The 19,561-nt window shown below is 40.1% G+C and overlaps 1 protein-coding gene across 3 annotated transcripts in view; it reads left to right on the plus strand.

The window, feature by feature from the left end:
• LOC111157785 (disco interacting protein 2 homolog B) overlaps positions 1-19,561 on the plus strand; it is a 228,291-nt gene that overhangs the window by 178,607 nt on the left and 30,123 nt on the right. For all 3 annotated transcript variants that reach the window (XM_022519419.1, XM_022519420.1, XM_022519421.1), the window contains 9 exons: positions 1,050-1,143; positions 1,631-1,750; positions 3,366-3,480; positions 4,036-4,175; positions 5,093-5,229; positions 7,943-8,023; positions 10,188-10,315; positions 12,116-12,230; positions 15,312-15,513. In XM_022519419.1, the coding sequence (XP_022375127.1) occupies positions 1,050-1,143; positions 1,631-1,750; positions 3,366-3,480; positions 4,036-4,175; positions 5,093-5,229; positions 7,943-8,023; positions 10,188-10,315; positions 12,116-12,230; positions 15,312-15,513 (1,132 nt within the window). The remainder of the gene's footprint in view (positions 1-1,049; positions 1,144-1,630; positions 1,751-3,365; positions 3,481-4,035; positions 4,176-5,092; positions 5,230-7,942; positions 8,024-10,187; positions 10,316-12,115; positions 12,231-15,311; positions 15,514-19,561) is intronic.

Genomic DNA, 19,561 nt, shown 5'->3' on the forward strand with positions numbered 1-19,561 from the left:
CCATGTATATAGCATGCTGAGAGAAAAAGGATCTGAGAGTTGCAAAGCTGGAAACTGGGGGAGGGAGGTTTACAACGATATCTTCTTGAGGGGCCACTTAGGTGGTAAATAAAATGGCCAGTCTAAATACCAAGACTTAGTTATTCTGTGCGCTGGATCTCTTTGGGGACAGGGAGTCCTGGGTATGTGTGGTTGGGGCTCAGGAGAGACACAAATTGCATGACCCTGTCAGCTCACTCAGCTGTAAAATGTTCTGCAACACATAATAAGTCTGAGGAGGGCCTCCTCTAAGAATCAGGGAAACTCCGATTTCTTGCTTTGTAATACCCACCTCTTTGTGGTGTGTGATGAGCATGCGGGTGATGAAAGCGCCTCGTGGGTTAGAGGCGGGTTGGCAGTGTCTGTAGAATTTTTAAAGCACATATCCTATGACCCAGCAGTACTACTTTTCTGTGTCTACTATAGACAAACACTTGCACATATGCTCCAGGAAGTAAGTATAAACATGTCCCTTGAAACATTGTCTAGAATAGCAAAAATGTTGTCAATAACAGGGAAGTGGCCTAAATAATTTGTGATATACTGTGGAATAGTATGCAGCAGTTCAAAAAGAATTCTGTCGCTCTCTTAGACTGATGTGCATAGATTTAACCCTAAAGCAATTTAAATGAAAAAAAGCAAGCTGCCAACATATGATGATATGATGCCTTTTATGTTAAAAATACATTTAATTTAAAAAAAAGATAAAATAAAATAAATACATTTAATCTTTCTATGGGGACAAATATGTTTGTAAATATTTAGAAAAAGGACTGGGGGGGATAAATTCCAGATTCATAACCGATTATCTCTGAGGAAGAGAGGAGGGAACCAAGTTTGAGGATAGGTAGCGAAGGAGACATTAACCTTAGAGTTAATATTTCAGATTTTTTTTTTCAAAGAGCATGTATTATTTGTATTATTAAAATCATTTAAAAAAATCTGTTCAGTTTTAAAATGCTCAGTATGTATTGGGTATTGATTACTTTTTCTCTTTCTTTGCTTTTCAGAATGTAATGAATAAGATGCATACAATTAGCGTACCCTACTCTGTTATGAAGACTTGCCCTCTCTCTTGGGTCCAAAGAGTACATGCCCACAAAGGTAATTATACATAGCATATGAGCTATAATTATGTGCCTCTTTGAACTAAGATTTCAGGGATTTTCAAAGTGCTGTTCTAGAGACATAATTCTATGCCTTGGTGGCTTGACAGGTTTTAGAATTCAGTCACTCTACAATCAGGTGTGTTGGCTGTCTCACCTCACTCGACGTCCTTTCTTAAGAGTTGAGATGAATTTGCTTAAATCTGAGCCCTGAATTAGATTCATTGGGTGCTTCAGTGTTTAAAACTGCCTTTGCTGAGCTATGTGGCCTGCCCACAGGTCCCAGTAAACAAAATAACTGTGTGTCCTGTCAGCTGTTAGTGCTTCAGTGCACCTGGCACCATCTCTTTGAAGCCTTTTATATTTTCTGTAAGTGAGAATCATGATCCCTAAAATAAGTAAAAGTGTTTTTATGGTAGTATATTAAATATATACCAATTTTAGCACGTACGTGTGTGTTAACTTTATCCTTTTTGAATTTATAGCCAAGGTAGCTTTGGTAAAATGTCGAGACTTGCACTGGGCTATGATGGCACATCGGGACCAAAGAGATGTGAGCTTGAGTTCCCTCCGAATGTTAATTGTAACTGATGGAGCTAATCCCTGTGAGTATTTCTAGAGTGTGGGTCTGGGAATATCCTTTCCTTTGGTAGGTTGAGGTTTTTGCCCCCTTTCTATAAGTTTCTCTTTTTTTTTTAACATCTGCATGGAAATGTAATTCACATACCGTAAAACTCATCCATTTAAAGTGTACAGTTTGGGGGTGCCTAGGTGGCTCATTGGGTCAAGCCTCTGCCTTTGGCTCAGTTTATGGTCTCAGGGTCTTGGGATCGAGCCCCGCCTCAGGCTCTCTGCTTAGCAGGGAGCCTGCTTCCCCCTCTCTCTCTGCCTGCCTCTCTGCCTGCTTGTGATCTCTCTTTCTCTGTCACATAAATAAGTAAAATCTTTAAAAAATAAATAATATGGGGCGCCTGGGTGGCTCAGCGGGTTAAGCCTCTGCCTTCAGCTCAGGTCATGATCCCAAGGTCCTGGGATCGAGCCCCACATCGGGTTCTCTGCTCTGCAGGGAGCCTGCTTCCCCCTCTCTCTCTGCCTGCCTCTCTGCCTACGTATGATCTCTGTCTGTCAAATAAATAAATAAATAAATAAAATCTTTTTTAAAATAAATAATAAATAAAGTGTACAGTTCAGTGGTTTCAGAATATGCACAGTTATGCACCTATTGCCGTGAACTAAGTTCCCATATCCGTCAGCACTCACTCCCCATTTCTCCCTCTCTGTCCCCTAGCCCTAGGCAACTGCTCATCTGCCTTCTGTCTCTACAGATTTATCTGCTCTGGACATTTCATATAAATGCAGTCCTACTACATGTGGTCTTTTGCGGTTGGCTTCTTTCATGTAGCTTGTTTTCAAGATTCATCTGTGTTGTAACATGTGTTCGTGCTTTGTTCCTTTTCATTGCCATATAACATTCCACTGAATAGATACACCACATCTCCTATAAGCTTTCAAAAACACCCCTTCTCGCTCACTCATTTATATCCTTTTTCTGTCATGTGACTCCAAGGAGAGATAAGATGGTGACTTGGTATGACCAGGTGTCAGGACTTTATGTACATTCCTGCTATGAACAAATCAGAGGACTTTGGGAAAGCTTTTAGAGATCTTACCATGTTACCTGCTTTGCCCTACAAGCACCAACACTCCAAGTAGAATCAGGTAAAGCATTAGAAAGTGTGTTCTTTGCCATAAATGGATTTCTGTCAGTAGTCACAGTGGTATAGTAGTCATCTTGGTATAAATACAGGTGTGGGGTTGACCTTAATAAGAAACAGATTGGAGAATAGCACAATGAAGAGAATATTAGCACTATACTAGTTAAACTAGTTACTGTGGGAAGAGTTGCTCTCTTCCAAACGAGCTGCCTGTGGGCTGCAGTGCATCTCTGCTATGTATCGGGCTGTTTGATAGGAGCAGCCCTATCCCAAATTGTGACTTTGAATAGTGTCAGTGACCTATTTTGTGGGCTGGATGAGCATTTATTTGTCCTTGAAACGTATCCACCATCTCACAGGCACAGTGAAATATCCATATGGAATTCATGACGTCCAGTGAGAGTTCTCATGAGAAGCAAATGTGTCTGCTCTCCATTCTACCAGTTTTCCGCGGTAATGAAAATCATAATTTCAGCTTTCAAGTTTATCTGTTCCAACTCCTTAGGGTCTGTGTCGTCCTGTGATGCCTTCCTGAGTCTATTCCAAAGCCATGGACTGAAACCCGAGGCCATCTGTCCGTGCGCTACTTCTGCTGAAGCCATGACTGTTGCAATCCGCAGGTATCGTCCAGAATGTCAGTGCCCTTGACGCATGTTACAACTCCGATCAGGTGTGCAGTATTTACCAGCCAGTGACAAGGGGTGCTAATTTCTGCTTCAGCAGCCTAAAAGTGAAACTGACTTGGAAAAGCAGTTTGAAGCATCTCGTTTACTTTTCCCCACTCTTGCCCTAAGGGTAACTGGTAAACTGAAAATTTACTTTATTCTCATCTCGTGTTTGTGAATGAGTTCTTTTTCTGTGCTGTTTTGCTCTTCGGACTCCTTCGTTAGCATCTTAGACTACAAATAAGCTATTCTTGATTACAGCTTAAGTATGGAAAGTACATCCAAGCCAATATATTCTTAATATTGGGTTTAAAATTTACTTTTTCTGCCTGAATGAATGTGGCCTGTGCTTTGTACATGTGATGTTGGTTAATTTGACATGTTTTTGGCAGAGAAAAGAAGGATTTTTTGATGTGTGGTAGCTAGAGGAAATTTGCTTTCTTACATATTTGTACTTTTATCTTGATAATATGTAATTTGACAAATTTGATGAGTTTATTTTGTTTTCAGGCCTGGAGTTCCAGGGGCCCCTTTGCCAGGAAGAGCTATTCTCTCAATGAATGGATTGAGCTATGGGGTAATACGGGTCAATACTGAAGATAAAAATTCAGCACTGACAGTCCAGGATGTGGGCCACGTAATGCCTGGTGGTGAGTTCTCCATAGCATTTTTTGCTTTTCCATAAAGATTTGTCATTAGAGATAGTAGTAAAGCCTGATAAAATATGAGACCCTCACCCAGGAATACAGAATTCAGCACTGAGTCATTTAAGTTCTCAAAGCCTCTCTAATGGTTCAGTGATTCTAATTGTACTTACTTTCCAGCAGTATTGTATGATTTAATTGAATGATTTGATAGAATTTTTCATGTGGAAAGCTTAAGTACGAGTTGAGCTAAAGTTGTCTGGTTTTCACTGTAATTGCCAAGACATTGGGGCTGGCAGAAAGTTAGAGCGTACTGCTTCCTTGAGTGAGTTTGATTTAACCTGTTTCTTTGGACTTTGTAGTCATTTTTAATATGTTACTGTCTTGGAGAGCACCTGAGTGACTCAATCAGTAAGCGTCTGACTCTTGACTTCAGCTCAGGTCATGATCTTGGGGTCATGAGATCCAGCCCCATGTTGGGCTCTGTACTCTGTGCAGAGTCTGTTTGAGATTCTCTCTCTCTGTCTCCCTTTGCCCCTCTTCCTGCTCACTCACACACACACACACACACACACACACACACACACACACTCTCTCTCTCTCTCTCTCTCTCTCTCTCTTTAAATAAATAAGTAAAATCTTAAAAAATATATATATGTTATGGTCTTTGAAAGCTTTGGTCCGCATCTGTTGTAGTTTTATTTGCTGAATTTTAAAAATTATTTGTTTATCACGAGGGCTAAAAGATGGACATTTGAAATATATCTATGTAGTATCAGGTCTATTTTTGACATTCCTGTTTGGTATTCTAATTACTGCCACTCAGTAAAAGCAAAGCTTTCCTGGGTTCGCAGGGTTGAAGCTGTTACTTTACAAAGGTTTTCCAGAATCTCTGCCCCTTAACCATATTTTCTACACACTAGGGGTGATGTGCATTGTGAGACCTGATGGACCTCCCCAACTCTGCAGGACAGATGAAATTGGAGAAATCTGTGTGAGCTCCAGAACAGGAGGCATGATGTACTTTGGGCTTGCTGGTGTGACCAAAAATACATTTGAGGTACATGATATGAAAGTTTTGGGGGAAACTTACTTGATGGGGTCAGGATATCACAAAGTCAAATGAGCTAGCCTGCAGGAAGTAGCCTAATGGAGCAGCTAAGAGAGGGTACTCTGGAGCTAGGCTGCTTGAGTTCAAATCCTAATTCTGCCACTTAATAGCTGACCTCGGGGGAGTTCCTTAACCTCTCTGTGCCTCAATTTCCTTATCTTTAAAATGTGAAAAATCATAGTACCTATCTCACAGGATTGTCTTGGACTAATTGAGTTGATGTTTGAAAAAGGCTTAGAACAGCCCCGGCACGCGGGAAGTAACTGTTTATCTGTAAAGTAAAGGAAGAGTAAGAGGCCTCACTAAAGTTCATTCCGGTGAATCTGAGTTTTGTATAAAGCCCATATATTTAACTTTAAGAGTACATTGACAATGGATTCCTCTCTCCAGAGTAGACTCAAGTTAACCTAAGCCTGTGAAGACTGGTATCAACCAGAATACCAGGTTACTAATGAAGAACTCTCCTGTGCCAGGGGCTGACTGCTCCCATTATTCAGTCTTTCAGTCAGCAAATACTTACTGAGCACCTTCTGGGTGTGTGGCAGTATCCTAGAGGCTTGTGGTATATCAGGAAAACAAAGCTCCTCAGATAGCTCATATTCTAGTAGAACCAGCACATTGTTGTCCCGCAGACAGTTGCGCATGTGAAGACAAATGGTAATGAAAGTTTTCCTGGTGCACCTGGAAATCAGGACAGGTATAATGAATTGCCCGTATTTCGTAATTGGGATTAACCTGCCTCAGGGTAGCTTTTAGGGAACAGAAAACTTTCTATGCCCATTTTATGGACCATTATAATTAGATAGGGCTTATTATATGAGCACTACCAATTTTCGGTTCTTGGAGCTTCCTTTTTCTAGAACTGATTCTCCGTCTCAGCATGCCAGGGCACATCTGTCTACCTACCATTATTGGTACGTACCATTGTAAGATTATGTAGCAACAGATGTAACTGATGGGACAGTGTTATCTATATGAATGATGTAGTAGCCAGGAAAGGTTAAGAACTCCTGAGCTGACCATCATCTGTGTTTACATAGCCTAGTAGAATATACATTATGAAATGTCTGTTATTACCATCAAGCATCACATCATCATTATTGCTACTACATTCTTGGCCTGCCTTCAAGAGTTGCGACCAATTCACCTTAATAGGAGTGGAAATTGATAAATTCTTAACAGGTTTATTGCCAGGTTCTTGATTTGCTCTCACAGGTGACTAATTGCCTGTTCTGAGTGTCTGTACATTTTACTACTTTAAATCTCGTGCTACTTCTCTTATTTTTAAATGCTTGGAGTACATAGGCTTCCAATATCTGAATTTTTCATTATTGCATTTTCCTTACTATAAACAAGATCCTCAAGCAGTGTTTGAAGATACTGATAATATTTTATTACATTGCCTTTCGTACAAGAGCAGCTGCCTAGTCAAAATTCTCAGACTTTAATATCAAACTGCTAGGTCCATAATGATGAGATTTTGAAATTTGCAGTATAAATTTAATGATAGTGAAGTGGAATAAAAATCCTAACCAAAAAAAAGGAGAAAACTGTTGTCTTGGTTTTGCAAATTAAAGTTTCTAATATTTTTCTTACTGGATTCTTATATTTAAATCCTGAGTTTTCCAGTGTAGTTAAAATTTCAGTGGGACAGAAGACCTAGCCATAACTAGAAAATAAATAAAGTGTATCTTTAAAAATAAGCTGCTGGAGGAGCTCCTGGGTGGCTTAGTAGGTTCAGCCTCCAACTCTTGGTTTGGGCTCAGGTCACGATCGCACGATTGTGGGATTGAGCCCCATGTTGGGTTCTGTGCTCAGTGTAGAGTCTGCTTGAGATTCTCTCTCCCTCTCCCTCTCCCACCCCCCCTCAAATAAACAAATAAAATCTTTTTTAAAATAAAAATGAGCTATTGGTGAGAAAAACTTGAAAGGGCTCATGCCTTTTGTACATATACACAGAAATCTATACAGCAGGATTCCGTGAAGCACATTTATAATAGTAAAATTAGATGGCCTGCCTAGTCAGAAAGACTGCTTACACTGTAATAGTACTAAATTCTCATAGTTTCCTGAGGACCAGCTCTGGGCCAAACACTGTGTTTACATCTGCAGATCTGTTTACATTCCCTTAATCTTTACCCTAAACCTGCGAGAGGCATTGGGAGTTCTATTTTATGGCCAAAGAAATTGAGGGTTCAGGAAGTCCAGGAGCTTACTAGTAAGTGGCAGAGCCAAAAATTGAGCTCACATCTGACTTCAAGGGCTACACTATCCTGTCCTGGTGTGGTGATGTATCATGGAACTGTTGAACAAACAGAGCTAGAGCAACAATCACTAACTTGTAAAGATATCCAAAATACATGTTATGTGAAACATATATAGTATGGGAAAAAGCAGGTTGCAAAACAGTATATATAATATTATTTCTTTTGCAAAAATAAATTCTTAATATGTTAATATATGTACCTATGAAAAGTCCAAGGGAATCACAACAAATTGCAAATGTTTATCCCTTAAAGGTGGTAATACTGAAGTCACTATTTATATAATTTTAAGTTTTCAACAAGTGTATATCACTACTGTAATTTTTTTAAAGACTTTTAAAAAATCAAATACATATTTTAAGAAAAAGCAAAGATTTTCACTGCTTTCTGTCTTTTAGGTGATTCCAGTGAATTCTGCAGGCTCTCCTGTTGGGGACGTGCCCTTCATCCGGTCAGGACTCTTGGGGTTTGTGGGGCCGGTAAGTGATACATTCATGTTTGTTTTGGTGTATCTGATCCAGATATTTGTACTTTATAGAAGTTTCTGTCACAGAACAGAACAAATTTGGATTAAGAGTATTAATCCAGTACTTTGGATTCAAGAGTATTACAGGGCCTCTCTTAGGTTTAGAGCAGTTTTTGTAAGAATGTCATAAACTGAGTTAATATTTATTGCTTTTGTTACCTGAGTTAATTTGACTCCTCAACCTAAGAGTTTTTACTTTCAAAAATCTCTTCATTTAAGGCACGTGGGTGGCTCGGTTGTTAAGTGTCTGCCTTCGGCTCAGGTCATGATCCCAGGGTCCTGGGATTGAGGCCCACATTAGGCTCCCTGCTCAGTGGGAAGCCTGCTTTTCCCTCTCCCACTCCCCCTTGCTTGTGTTACCCCCGGCCACCACCCCCCCGCCAAATAAAAAATCTTAAAAAACAAAAAACAAACAAAAAAAAAACTCTTCATTTATTCTTGCTCCATTTCTTTTATTTGATTTCTGCGTTTCAGTAAGTTAGAAGAGTGCTGAAAAAAGTTATCTTAGCAAAGGGAAACCATCATAAATAATGTACAAGTCATTTTCATACAAACTAGCAGCACTACACCTTGAAATCAGTTTGCTTTCCAGCAAATGGTGTTTACAGGCACTGGGTTTACAGAGACATTTTGGATACAAAAATCTCTTCTCAGAGAGCTCACAGTTAGCTTCATGAGCGGACAAGGAAGGTAGAGAGGAGGCAGATCATGAAGGGTTTTATATGACACAGTGGGAAGTTTGATTGTATTTTATGAGGAACAGACATTCGTGATCATAGTTAAGTCCATATATCTCCATCCAACTCTAATCACCTCCTTACTCTTTCTTCTCCTCTTACCGATTCAAGTTACGTGAGGAAAGATCTGATTTTATTTCTTCCCCACCATTTGTGGGGGCAGGGCATACCTGAGGGCTTACCTTTAAGAGGAGGTATCCTATCTATCGCTGTCCTAGAAGGAGAAATCTAGAGCTACTATCTTGACTTCTCTCAGCACCAAAAAGTTCTGCAAAACCCAGCCCCTTTTAGTTTACCTCTTCATGACTGAGGTGCAAGATGGGGCTACAGCATCCCATCTACATTCCAGGAAACAGGATAGAGTACAGTCCTACCATCTCTTAAGGAAGATTTCCTGAAGATCCTGAGCAGCACTTCTCCTTATGGCTCATTGGTCAGGGGGCACTGAAATACGCTCTTTATTTTGGTCAGCCACGCTCAGCTAAAAGTTCAGCAGTGAAGGAAATGGAGAAGTGGACAGATCTGTGTCTGTCTTTCTCTCTGCTTATTCCACCATAGCACTTTTCAGACTGTGTTGGAAATGGCTGGTTCTTTTCCATCTTCTGAGATTAACCAGTAGCTTCCTGAGGCTAGAAGCTCTGTTTTACTCGAATAACCCCATCGGTGAGTCACACTACATTGTGTGCGATAACTCAATGACTGACGTTCATGTGGAGATGACTACCAGATAATTGAGTATGTGTAAATTGGCCAGGAAATTTAGGACTTGTGTAATGAACGGAAAAGTCAATTTGTTGCAAATGGGTCTAGGAGAATTACTGAGAAGTATTACTTGTACAGTGATGCTTTTAGGGCATTGACAGCAACGTGTCCAGCAGCTGTGTTACCTTTTTGGAAAGGAGAGGCTCCTCCACTGTTTCTTAGACCTTTAATAACCTGTTTCTAATCTTGCCGGATGGAAACAGCATTACCCTTATAAACCTAAAACAAGCATTCTCACATTCAGCTGTTTTAAGTTTTTCCTAATTCCAGTATTAAATGGTTCACGATTTTTTTCTTTGTATCCGTGTTGTGAATAGGTACATAATAATAATCTGGCATCATGGCTGAGGAAAGAAACTATACTTGTGCAGAATCCTAGTTGTTTTCTTATAAAATTCCTCTCTGAGAATAAATATAAATTAATTCCTTTCTTATACTGTAATTAATTATAATATTCTACTGATTTCCCCCCCTGATTTTTGAGGCATAAAACACTCTTTTAGAATCCATAAAATACTGTGTTGTTTTCTTATATTTTTGATGTGCTCCATTTCAAGTAAAATATATGTTTGACTATTTAAATAATGGAAATCAAGGTAAATTGTTGTTACCTTTCAGGGCAGTTTGGTGTTCGTGGTTGGAAAAATGGATGGGTTACTGATGGTTAGTGGTCGAAGACATAATGCTGATGACATTGTTGCTACTGGATTGGCTGTTGAATCAATAAAGACTGTTTATAGAGGAAGGTGAGTAGTAAAAATTCAAATGTTAGCACTTCCAGTGGAATCTAAATGTATCTTTACAGGGTGATTTGAGTTGTATTCTATAGAATCTCTAAGTGATTGGGTTATTTTTGGCTAACCACAGCAAGAGTTGGCCTTTGAATATTTATCTTAACATGGCAAGTTCTTTGGTTGGAATTGAGAGGAATAAGATATAACCATATCCTGTACTTCAGTTTTTAATTATTGATATTTGTGGAATTTTGAGGACTCTGGAGAATTCCGCTAAAACATTGAAATTCCTACAGTCCATCAATTAGAAGTGGTGCCATTCAGGCTAATTAAGATAGATGCTATGTTGTAGGAATTTTACATCTGGGAATTGTTTCTCTTACTCATCTTTAACTAAATTATTACAACATTTTAACACAGAGATTGACATAGTACATAAGTGCTAATTTCAAATTCCATGGATAAAGTCAATTGCAAATCCTTTTATCTTTGCTTATTAACACAAGAAAAGATACTTGGTACATATTTGTGCAATTGATGTCTATCTAGTAGTTTATAATCATGTATATATATCTATATATCTTTATATCTATAGCTATAGATATAGATATATCTTTAAAGCACTCGATGTCCCTTTAGTTTTTTAGGAAGTAGGAAAAATTAATAAAACCACAGAGAATCAGTTCCTAAAATGCATAGTTTTTGTGATGACATGGCTTCCTCTGAGATGTAAACTTAGTGGGGCACTAGACTCTCTCTCTTTGGTCACTGTTGTATTCCCGGTACTCAGCACAGCACCTGGCACACAGTAGGTGTTCAATAAATACATGTGGAATGAAGGAAGGGCATATTTAGCTCTCCAGTGACTTCCATTGTTTCATGCATCCATTCAGCAAATATTTATTGGGTGCCAGCTGTGTGCCACTGTTCTGGACGCATGTGGCAATGAACAAAACAGGCCAGGTTTCTGCCCTTGTGAAGCTCACATTTCTCATTAGGGGGAACAGACAGTAACTGTAGAGACAGAGAAATCGAGAACACATGGGCTGGTGCTAAGTGCCATGTAGGAAGAACACGGGGCTGGGTGGGAGTGTGCTTGCTGGTTTGTATAGGGTGGTCTGGGAATGCCTCACTAGTAAGGGGACGTTTGAGCGGAGACCTCACTCAGAACATCCCCCTCCCCTTGGCCTGCCAGGTTCCCCTGCCTGCCCTGGCCTGGGTCTGACCTCTCCCCACCACTCTCTGCTTCACTACTCTGCTCCAGGCACACTGGCCTTCTTGCTGTTCCTCAAACCTGCCAAGCTCGTTCCTACCTCAGAACCTTTTCGCTTTCCGTTCCTTCTGCCCGGAAACCTCTTCCTCCAGATCTTCGCATGGCTCGCGTCCTCACTTCACTCAGGTCTCTGCTCCAGTGTCCGCTCCTCAGGGAGGCACTCCCCCACCACCCTGCCTTCAGTGGTGTGGCTGCCCCGCACACCGCTCTGCCCCTTGGCCTGCCTTGCTTTCCCTCCCAGTGTGTACTCCAACATGACATTACTTTATATTTATTTGTTCTGTGTCTGACATGCAAGCTCCATGAAGACAGGGACTGTGTCCCATTTATCACTCTGTCCCACTGTTCATGCCAGTGGTGCTTATTAGTACATGTTCTGAGTCCTTGTTTTAATGGTAGTGACTGTGACATTTTCTTTTCTAAACTACTCACTTCTGGGTAGTGTGGTGGGAATGTCTCCTCTCTGTTATTCCAACTGAGCAAAGCAAATAGGTCTGGTTGTGAAGGGAGTCCTGATGTGTTTGATCTGTCTCTCTTAGAATTGCTGTGTTTTCTGTGTCTGTATTTTATGATGAGCGCATTGTGGTGGTTGCGGAACAAAGACCCGACGCCTCCGAGGAGGACAGTTTCCAGTGGATGAGCCGAGTGTTGCAGGTGAGCACATACCGGGGGGACCTGTCCGGGCAGGTTGGCTTTGCCATCACAGGTGGCGGCAGCCACTGAGGAAGTCTTCTCTTCATTGGGCTGGTTGTGACACCTTATTTTTGTCTTGCCAGTCAGTACTCAGACATTCCGGGTACCATTAACAAAATAATATAATTAGTACCATTTCTCCCTCCGGACTACATAGTATTTTTCTGCTCAGGTTGCCAAAAACAATTGAATTGACCTGCCTCAGCAAATTCTCCCCCTTTTTTTGTGTGCCTGAGTGTGTGGTAACCAGGAAAGTTTAAACTGACCATGTGCGGAACACATCTGTGACAGAAATCAATCTACTTGTCAACAGCTGTAGTCCTACTACATATGTTCTGTAATGGGTGCCTCGCATGCAAGGGTCCAAGCAAATGTAAGATGTTGTTCTTACTCTGAAGGAGCTTTCCTGTGGAGTTAGAGAGCTAGGTGAGATAAGCTGTTAGGGAAGGAGGAAGACCTGGGTTCTGTGTAAGGGAAATGTCACTAGTTGGCACTAGTAGCACGGGTAGCATATTGAGAAGAGTCTAGTCTTCATTTGAAATTACAGCCTTTGAATTGCAGCACCTCTCAGTTCCAGATGTTACTTAACCTTACTGAGTTTATTTCCTAACCTGTAAAGTGGGGATGAAAGAACTCTGGGAGGGATTCAGTGAGATCATTATTTGAAGTATACAGGATACTGTATACTGAGAGTCATGTCAGCAGATACACATAGTAGGCCCAGTAAATATTCGTTGGATAATGTGTGGTCCAAAGAAAGCATGGACTGTCTTTGACAAAGAAAATTCTGAGTTACTGGAAGTGTTCCCAGCATTATTGCTTGTCTGCTTGGGGCATTTGGATGTATTCATGCCATTTAGTAGTAATGTTAGAGAAATGATGCAAGCCTGAGTTGAGTGATAGTGCTAGATGCCTTTCAAGATTTCTTTTTATCTTTGGGGTCTGTGGTTCTGAATTATCAGCTGATAGAACATGGGCTATTTGTAGCTAAAAGACAAGAATGATAATCTGCTGAGCATTGGCTGGTCAGAAAAGACTATAAAGAGGTGGGATTGGGCTGATCTCCAAAAGGAGATGGCTAAGAATCAGACCTGCACAGAGAATATTGTTCATACCATTCATGTTTTCAAACAAACAAAATGCTTATTTCATTTGGAATGAATTGTGAGGAATGATAGTAGAATGTTGTGATGAATTACACATTTTTTCCCTATTAAAGAAACTGAAATTCCCCAACATGTTTCTTATTTTTCCCTGGAAAGCAATTATAGGAATTATATGCACTGCTCACTTGCTAATCCAAATTCTTGTAAAAGTCATTTGGAGTCTGATTTGGGTATGAAATGAGAGGACATTATTTCCCCAGTATTTTAGCTTCTCAGCTTAGAGTATTTGGATCTACAGTAGTGCAGTAAGGACCCCATATGTTCTGGTAGGTTAGAGCTCAGAGGTTAACACCGGATCTACGTATAATATAAACTAAATACCTAACTCACCACCTTTTAAAGAAGGTGATCGATTGATGACTTGCCAGGTAGTGTATTTTCATGGGGGAATCCAGGCTACAGGTAATAGCATTTACTAACTGTCTATATATTCTAAAATACCAGAGACTTGGGAACCCTGCCAGACTTTCTATTTTCCAGTTGTCTCTGTTGATTAGTAGGATAGTCTGAGGAATATGATGTTCAGGTTTATTCCTTTGCACTGTTAAGTTATTTTAATAAAAAGCCTTGTCAGTCTTTTATGACCATTGGTCCATTCTTCTAAGGCTGTATCTTCTTTTCAGTAAGACTTATGGGTGATGCAGTCGAACTCTCTCAGTTGGTGTGTTTTGAACTAGTATTAATAGTCAGTTTTAAAAGGTGGTTGAAGCAGAGAATCATAAAAATGAGAAATTCTTCAAGTATTAAACTTTTACACGAAGCATACAGATATCTGCATTCATTTCATATAGAGCAGTATGTGTAGGAGTACACCAGTTTGCATTCCATGTTAACCTGCGTTCATAAGCGACATCTAATTGGATGGTCTGTGGTTTCTATTTTCATTTCCTGTAAGTTAGACTAGAATGCAAGTATGTGCAGACGGACTGGAACGCATAATCCTTACCTTTTAGAATTAACTTGTGTTTACCAGCAATAGGTTTTTTTTTTGTTTGTTTGTTTTGTTTTTTTGTTGTTTTTTTTTTTTTTTAAATATTTTATTTATTTGACAGAGAGATTACAAGTAGGCAGAGAGGCAGGCAGAGAGAGAGAGAGGGAAGCAGGCTCCCTGCCAAGCAGAGAGCCCAATGTGGGGCTCGATCCCAGGATCCTGGGATCATGACCTGAGCCGAAGGCAGAGGCTTTAACCCACTGAGCCACCCAGGTGCCCCCAGCAATAGGTTTTTAATGAGTCTTTCCAAACAAACCACGACTCTCTCTGTCCTTTTACACTCTGTTTTTATCAGTTGATGTAATAGTTAAATTATGTGAACACAAGAAAAGCACAAAAGGTGTAGAAGCATGCACAGCTGGTGTTCATCAGGGGCACAGGTGCATGGCTGGGAGCGGAGGTGCAGTGAGGGGGCCAGTGACCTCCAGGGTTCAGTGTGCAGTGGACCTCCCCTCAGTGTTTTGCAGACGGGATTCTGGGTAACTCGGTGAGCCAGTTAAGCCAGAGCCCACTTCCAGGGCTTCTCTTGTGTTCATAATAAAAATACTTTGCCTCTACAGAATTGAGCTGTGTTGTATATTAAAAGAACCAAAACAAATCTCTAGGTTTTGGACATTAGCATTCAAGAGAGAGCATATTGAGGCGTACGAATCAGTATCCACCACTGTCCATTTAGATTGTATCTTACCCATCCTCTGTCGATCTCTGCCATTGCTTAAAGAAATATGTAACTTCACATGTATGAGATCTTAATAATCTAGGAGATTCTAGACCTAGAATGGATAGAAAAGGAAAAATCCTAGAGTAGAATAATGGATTACATTAGGAGGATGTCAAAGACAGCAAAATTAATCTCACTGAATGTTTTTCTCTGTGTGTTTCTAGGCGATCGATAGCATTCATCAAGTGGGTGTTTATTGTCTTGCTCTGGTGCCTGCCAATACATTGCCAAAAACTCCTCTAGGAGGAATCCACATATCTCAGACGAAACAGCTCTTTCTGGAGGGATCTCTGCATCCTTGCAATATCCTCATGTGCCCACATACATGTGTGACCAATTTGCCAAAACCCCGACAGAAGCAGCCAGGTAATACATTAGCTTTGAAGACATAGTGTGAAAATTACAACTTCAAGAAGCTGACTTTTGGTGGCATAATGCTTTCTCTAGAATTGGATTTTACAAAGACGTGTAACACAAGAGTAGCCTGAGATGACCAAAAGCAGGGAGGACTTAGAGCCTGCAGAATCACCTTCTCTGAGTTTATTACCGGCTTCCTCTTCTGAGTACGTCCGTAGTGTGCTTCCATTTCCCCTGGATGTAAGGTTTGAGGTTAAGATGATCAAAATCTCACTTGTGGAACTAGAATAAAACAAGTCCTCTAAGAGTAGGTTCTGATAATAATAAGAATAGCTAGTATTTATTGAGTACTTACTAAAAGCCAGAATACAAGCTAAACATGTACGTATGTGATCTGAAAGTGTTGCCCCCAGCTGTGGAAAATAAAGTGCAGAAAAGTTAAGAATTGTGCTCAAAGTCACATAGCTAGTTAGTGGCCGAGTTGAGACTCACACCAATTGTGACCCTAAAATCCACACTCCAAATCGCTATATTATACTGCCTTTCTGTTGGGAGTCACCGAGAGTCATCCCTCAGTCCTGCTAAGCTTTAGGGGTCTGATTTGGGCCTGTAATATCTCTGGGGAGCAAGATAATTTCAAAATTGTTTATGTCATAATCACAAGATAAATAGCATATTTTGCATTTGCCGTATTCCTGTGAATGTGAGATGCAAGTAAGTATATGTGAATTGCCATATGGAAAAGAGGAAAAAAAAAAAAAACAAATAGTCCATTTCTCATTTTGGCCTTATTTCTGAGCAGACAGTTTACAAGGCTGAGTAAGAGGCTAAAGGGAGGAGTAATTGATGGTCAATTATGTTGAAATATCTGTTCAGCCCAACATAAAATCATTATGTTTTTTGATGCTTTTTTTTTTTTTTAAGATTTTATTTATTTATTAGACAGAGATCACAAGCAGGCAGAGAGGCAGGCAGAGAGAGAGAGAGAGGAGGAAGCAGGCTCCCTGCGGAGCAGAGAGCCCGATGTGGGGCTCGATCCCAGGACCCTGGGATCATGACCTGAGCCGAAGGCAGAGGCTTTAACCCACTGAGCCACCCAGGCGCCCCCTTTTGATACTGTTTTAATTGAGAAGTTAATAAGAAGCTCCTAGTTTTGCCTAAATAATTTGCCTAATAAGAAGCTCCTAGTTTTGCTCCTAGAATGCCTAAAAACACATGAGATCCAAAATCTGGGTTTTACAGATGATGCCACCACCATGCACATGTGTGTGTACACACATACACACACAAACACACACAGAGTATACATCAGCACACTGGCCTCCAAATGTGTTGGGAAGAGACAAGGTAGTGGGGAGATTAGGAAGAGAAGGGGAAGTGTGGCATTTAATCATATTTCTGTAAGATAGCTTTTGCTGAAAGGTAAACATAAAGTACAATAATAAAATATAAGGTTAGCCGCTTACTTTCTAGGACATTTTTATTCAAGACATTATCCTCACATTATTGAAATTTTAATATACTCTGCTTTGCAAAAGTTATTTCCCTGGTCTGGTGGCTGAAGATGATGTCACAGTTTATCTAGATGTTATTATCAACTCATCCATTAGCCTTAGTAACAGCATGTGTAGAGCTAAAGTATGTATGATATTTATCAGTTTCTACTAGTGGAAATAAGAGTTTATGGAGTCTAATATTCTGAAGGGGCAGTCAAAATCAAGAAGTCTGTGAGTAATTCATCAAAAAATGTATAAAAACTGTCTTCGTATTGCCTGCCTACACGTCTGGCAGATGTGTATAACACACAACGCCTTCTCCAACTCACATCTTGATTTACTGAAGACCTACATTCATTTGTCATATGAGCAAAATCCTGTTTTATTTTATTATTATTAATTTTAAAGATTTTATTTATTTGTCAGAGAGAGGGGGTACACAAGGAGAGGGAGCAGCAGGCAGAGGGAGAAGCAGGCTCCCCGCTGAGCGAAGATCCTGATGTGGGACTTGATCTTAGAACTCTGGAATCATGACCTGAGCCAAAGCAGATGCTTAGCTGACTGAGCCACCCAAACATCCCTAAAATCCTATTTTAGTAAATAGTTTTTAATATGTGAAAGATCTTTTTTTAATTGAAATATGATCAACATACAGTGTTATAGTAGTTTCGGGTGTACAATGTAATGATTCAACAGTTATGTAGGTTATTTAGTGTTCATAATGGTAAGTGTACTCTTAATAATAAATAGCATTTAATCTAGGATTCTTTTAACAAAACTTTCATGTCATAGTAGATGCTTAAAAGATGCTACCTAGGACATAGTAGATGCTTAAGACATTGCTTTTGTTAGCCAGAGTTCAATTTTATTAAATGATAAAACTTATATATAAAAGACTTATTCCTAAGCCCCCACAGGTACAGCATCTGCCTTATCTAATGAAAGCATTAGGTTTGGATTCTGTATTTTTGCCATCTGTTGTGATTGCCTGCTAGGATCTTAGTGGGATGGGTATGGGTTGGACCAAAGCAGTTTGAAAACCATGGGAGATAATGTGGGGATAACATGAGAGGTTGGGATTTAAGAATACAGGAAAATGGTGGTGAATAGGAGTGAGGTAAGAAAGGAGAGGAAAAGGAAGATGGAAAAGATGTTAAGGCAGCCTAGTGACAAAAATCCTAGTGAGCTGCCTGTTGGGGCTATTGTGTAAAGAATGGGAAATGTGGTAGGATTGGTTTTGGCTGCAAATCTCAGGAAAACCTAATACCTGCTTAAAAAACAAGAGCAAGGTTTTTCTTTCTCAGGTAAAAGAAATTCAGAAGAGCTGGGCAGTGGGGGACCCAGGTGGTAGCTCCCCTGTCACTGTGGCATCTTCTTGCTCTGGCATAGTATCAGTCACCTGTTATTACAGATATGCCACATAACAAATAGCTCTAAAAATGTGATAACTTCAAAGAAGCGCTTATTTTTCACTCACGGGATGTGGCTCTGCTGAACTTGGCTGGGACCAGCTGGGCTTGGCCTGATTCCAGGTTGTAGGTTGGGTTCAGAATTGTTCCATGTGTCTCCTCATCATGGGACCAGCAGCTACTGCGCCATATTCTTCTCAAGGCAGATGGCAAAAGCAAGAAAGCAAGCCAAACCACACAAGCATATTTAAAGCTTCTGTTTGTGTCATGGCTCCTAACATGTCATTGTCCAAAACAAGTTCAGACCATGCCCAGAGTCAGTGGAGCGGAGAGGTATACTCCTGTCATATAATCATAGCAACAACAGGAAGGAAAGGAAGGATTATAAGAAAATAAAACAATCTGCCATGGCCATCCTAGCATACTGCCTCAGGGCCCAGTTAGGCCCCCTGACCTCCAGCCATTATTCTTACATTCCAGCTAAGTGGGGAAAAAGGCAAGGAAGGAAATGACCTTGCCCTTAAACAATTTTCTAGAAATTGCACATATTACTTTCTCTTACATATTAGTCTTCCACACTAAAAGAATATAGTCTTAATTCCAGGTATTTATTTGCCCAACCTTAAACTGGGGGGGTCTGTTATTAAGGAGGAAGAGGAGACCAGATATTGGGATTGATGACTGGTATTCTTTGCCACAGGAAATTTGCATAACTTGTGGGGGAAAACAGGAAGGGGTATTTACAGGTACAGCAAGGTATCAGCAATTAGCCTTCTAGATGTTACTGCTTCCAATTATTTTTTACTCTCTATGATCCTTAGACTTAAAGAATGCACACAGAAGGACCTCAAGAAATTGCTGCTTAATTATTTTTGCTGTTTTAAACTACTCTGAAAAATTCACTTTTAACGATATACCTACCACCTTTATTAATTTTACAGTATAATTTGAGATTGGGTAGCTAACACAGATATACTCTGACTCCCTGCCCTGTATAAAAGGCTGTCTCCAATATGATATATCTTGTATGTAACTTGTTACACAGTTTCTTAGGAAGGAGTTTTGCATATTACACTTAAAATTGCAGTAGACGCTTTGTAGACTAAAATTGTTCAGCACAGTGTTGGGGTACTTTATACTTCTTGGGTTTTT

Source organism: Enhydra lutris, unplaced genomic scaffold (genome assembly GCF_002288905.1).
Source record: "Enhydra lutris kenyoni isolate GAN:26980312 unplaced genomic scaffold, ASM228890v2 scaffoldscaffold56, whole genome shotgun sequence".
NCBI classification, from domain to species: domain Eukaryota; kingdom Metazoa; phylum Chordata; class Mammalia; order Carnivora; family Mustelidae; genus Enhydra; species Enhydra lutris.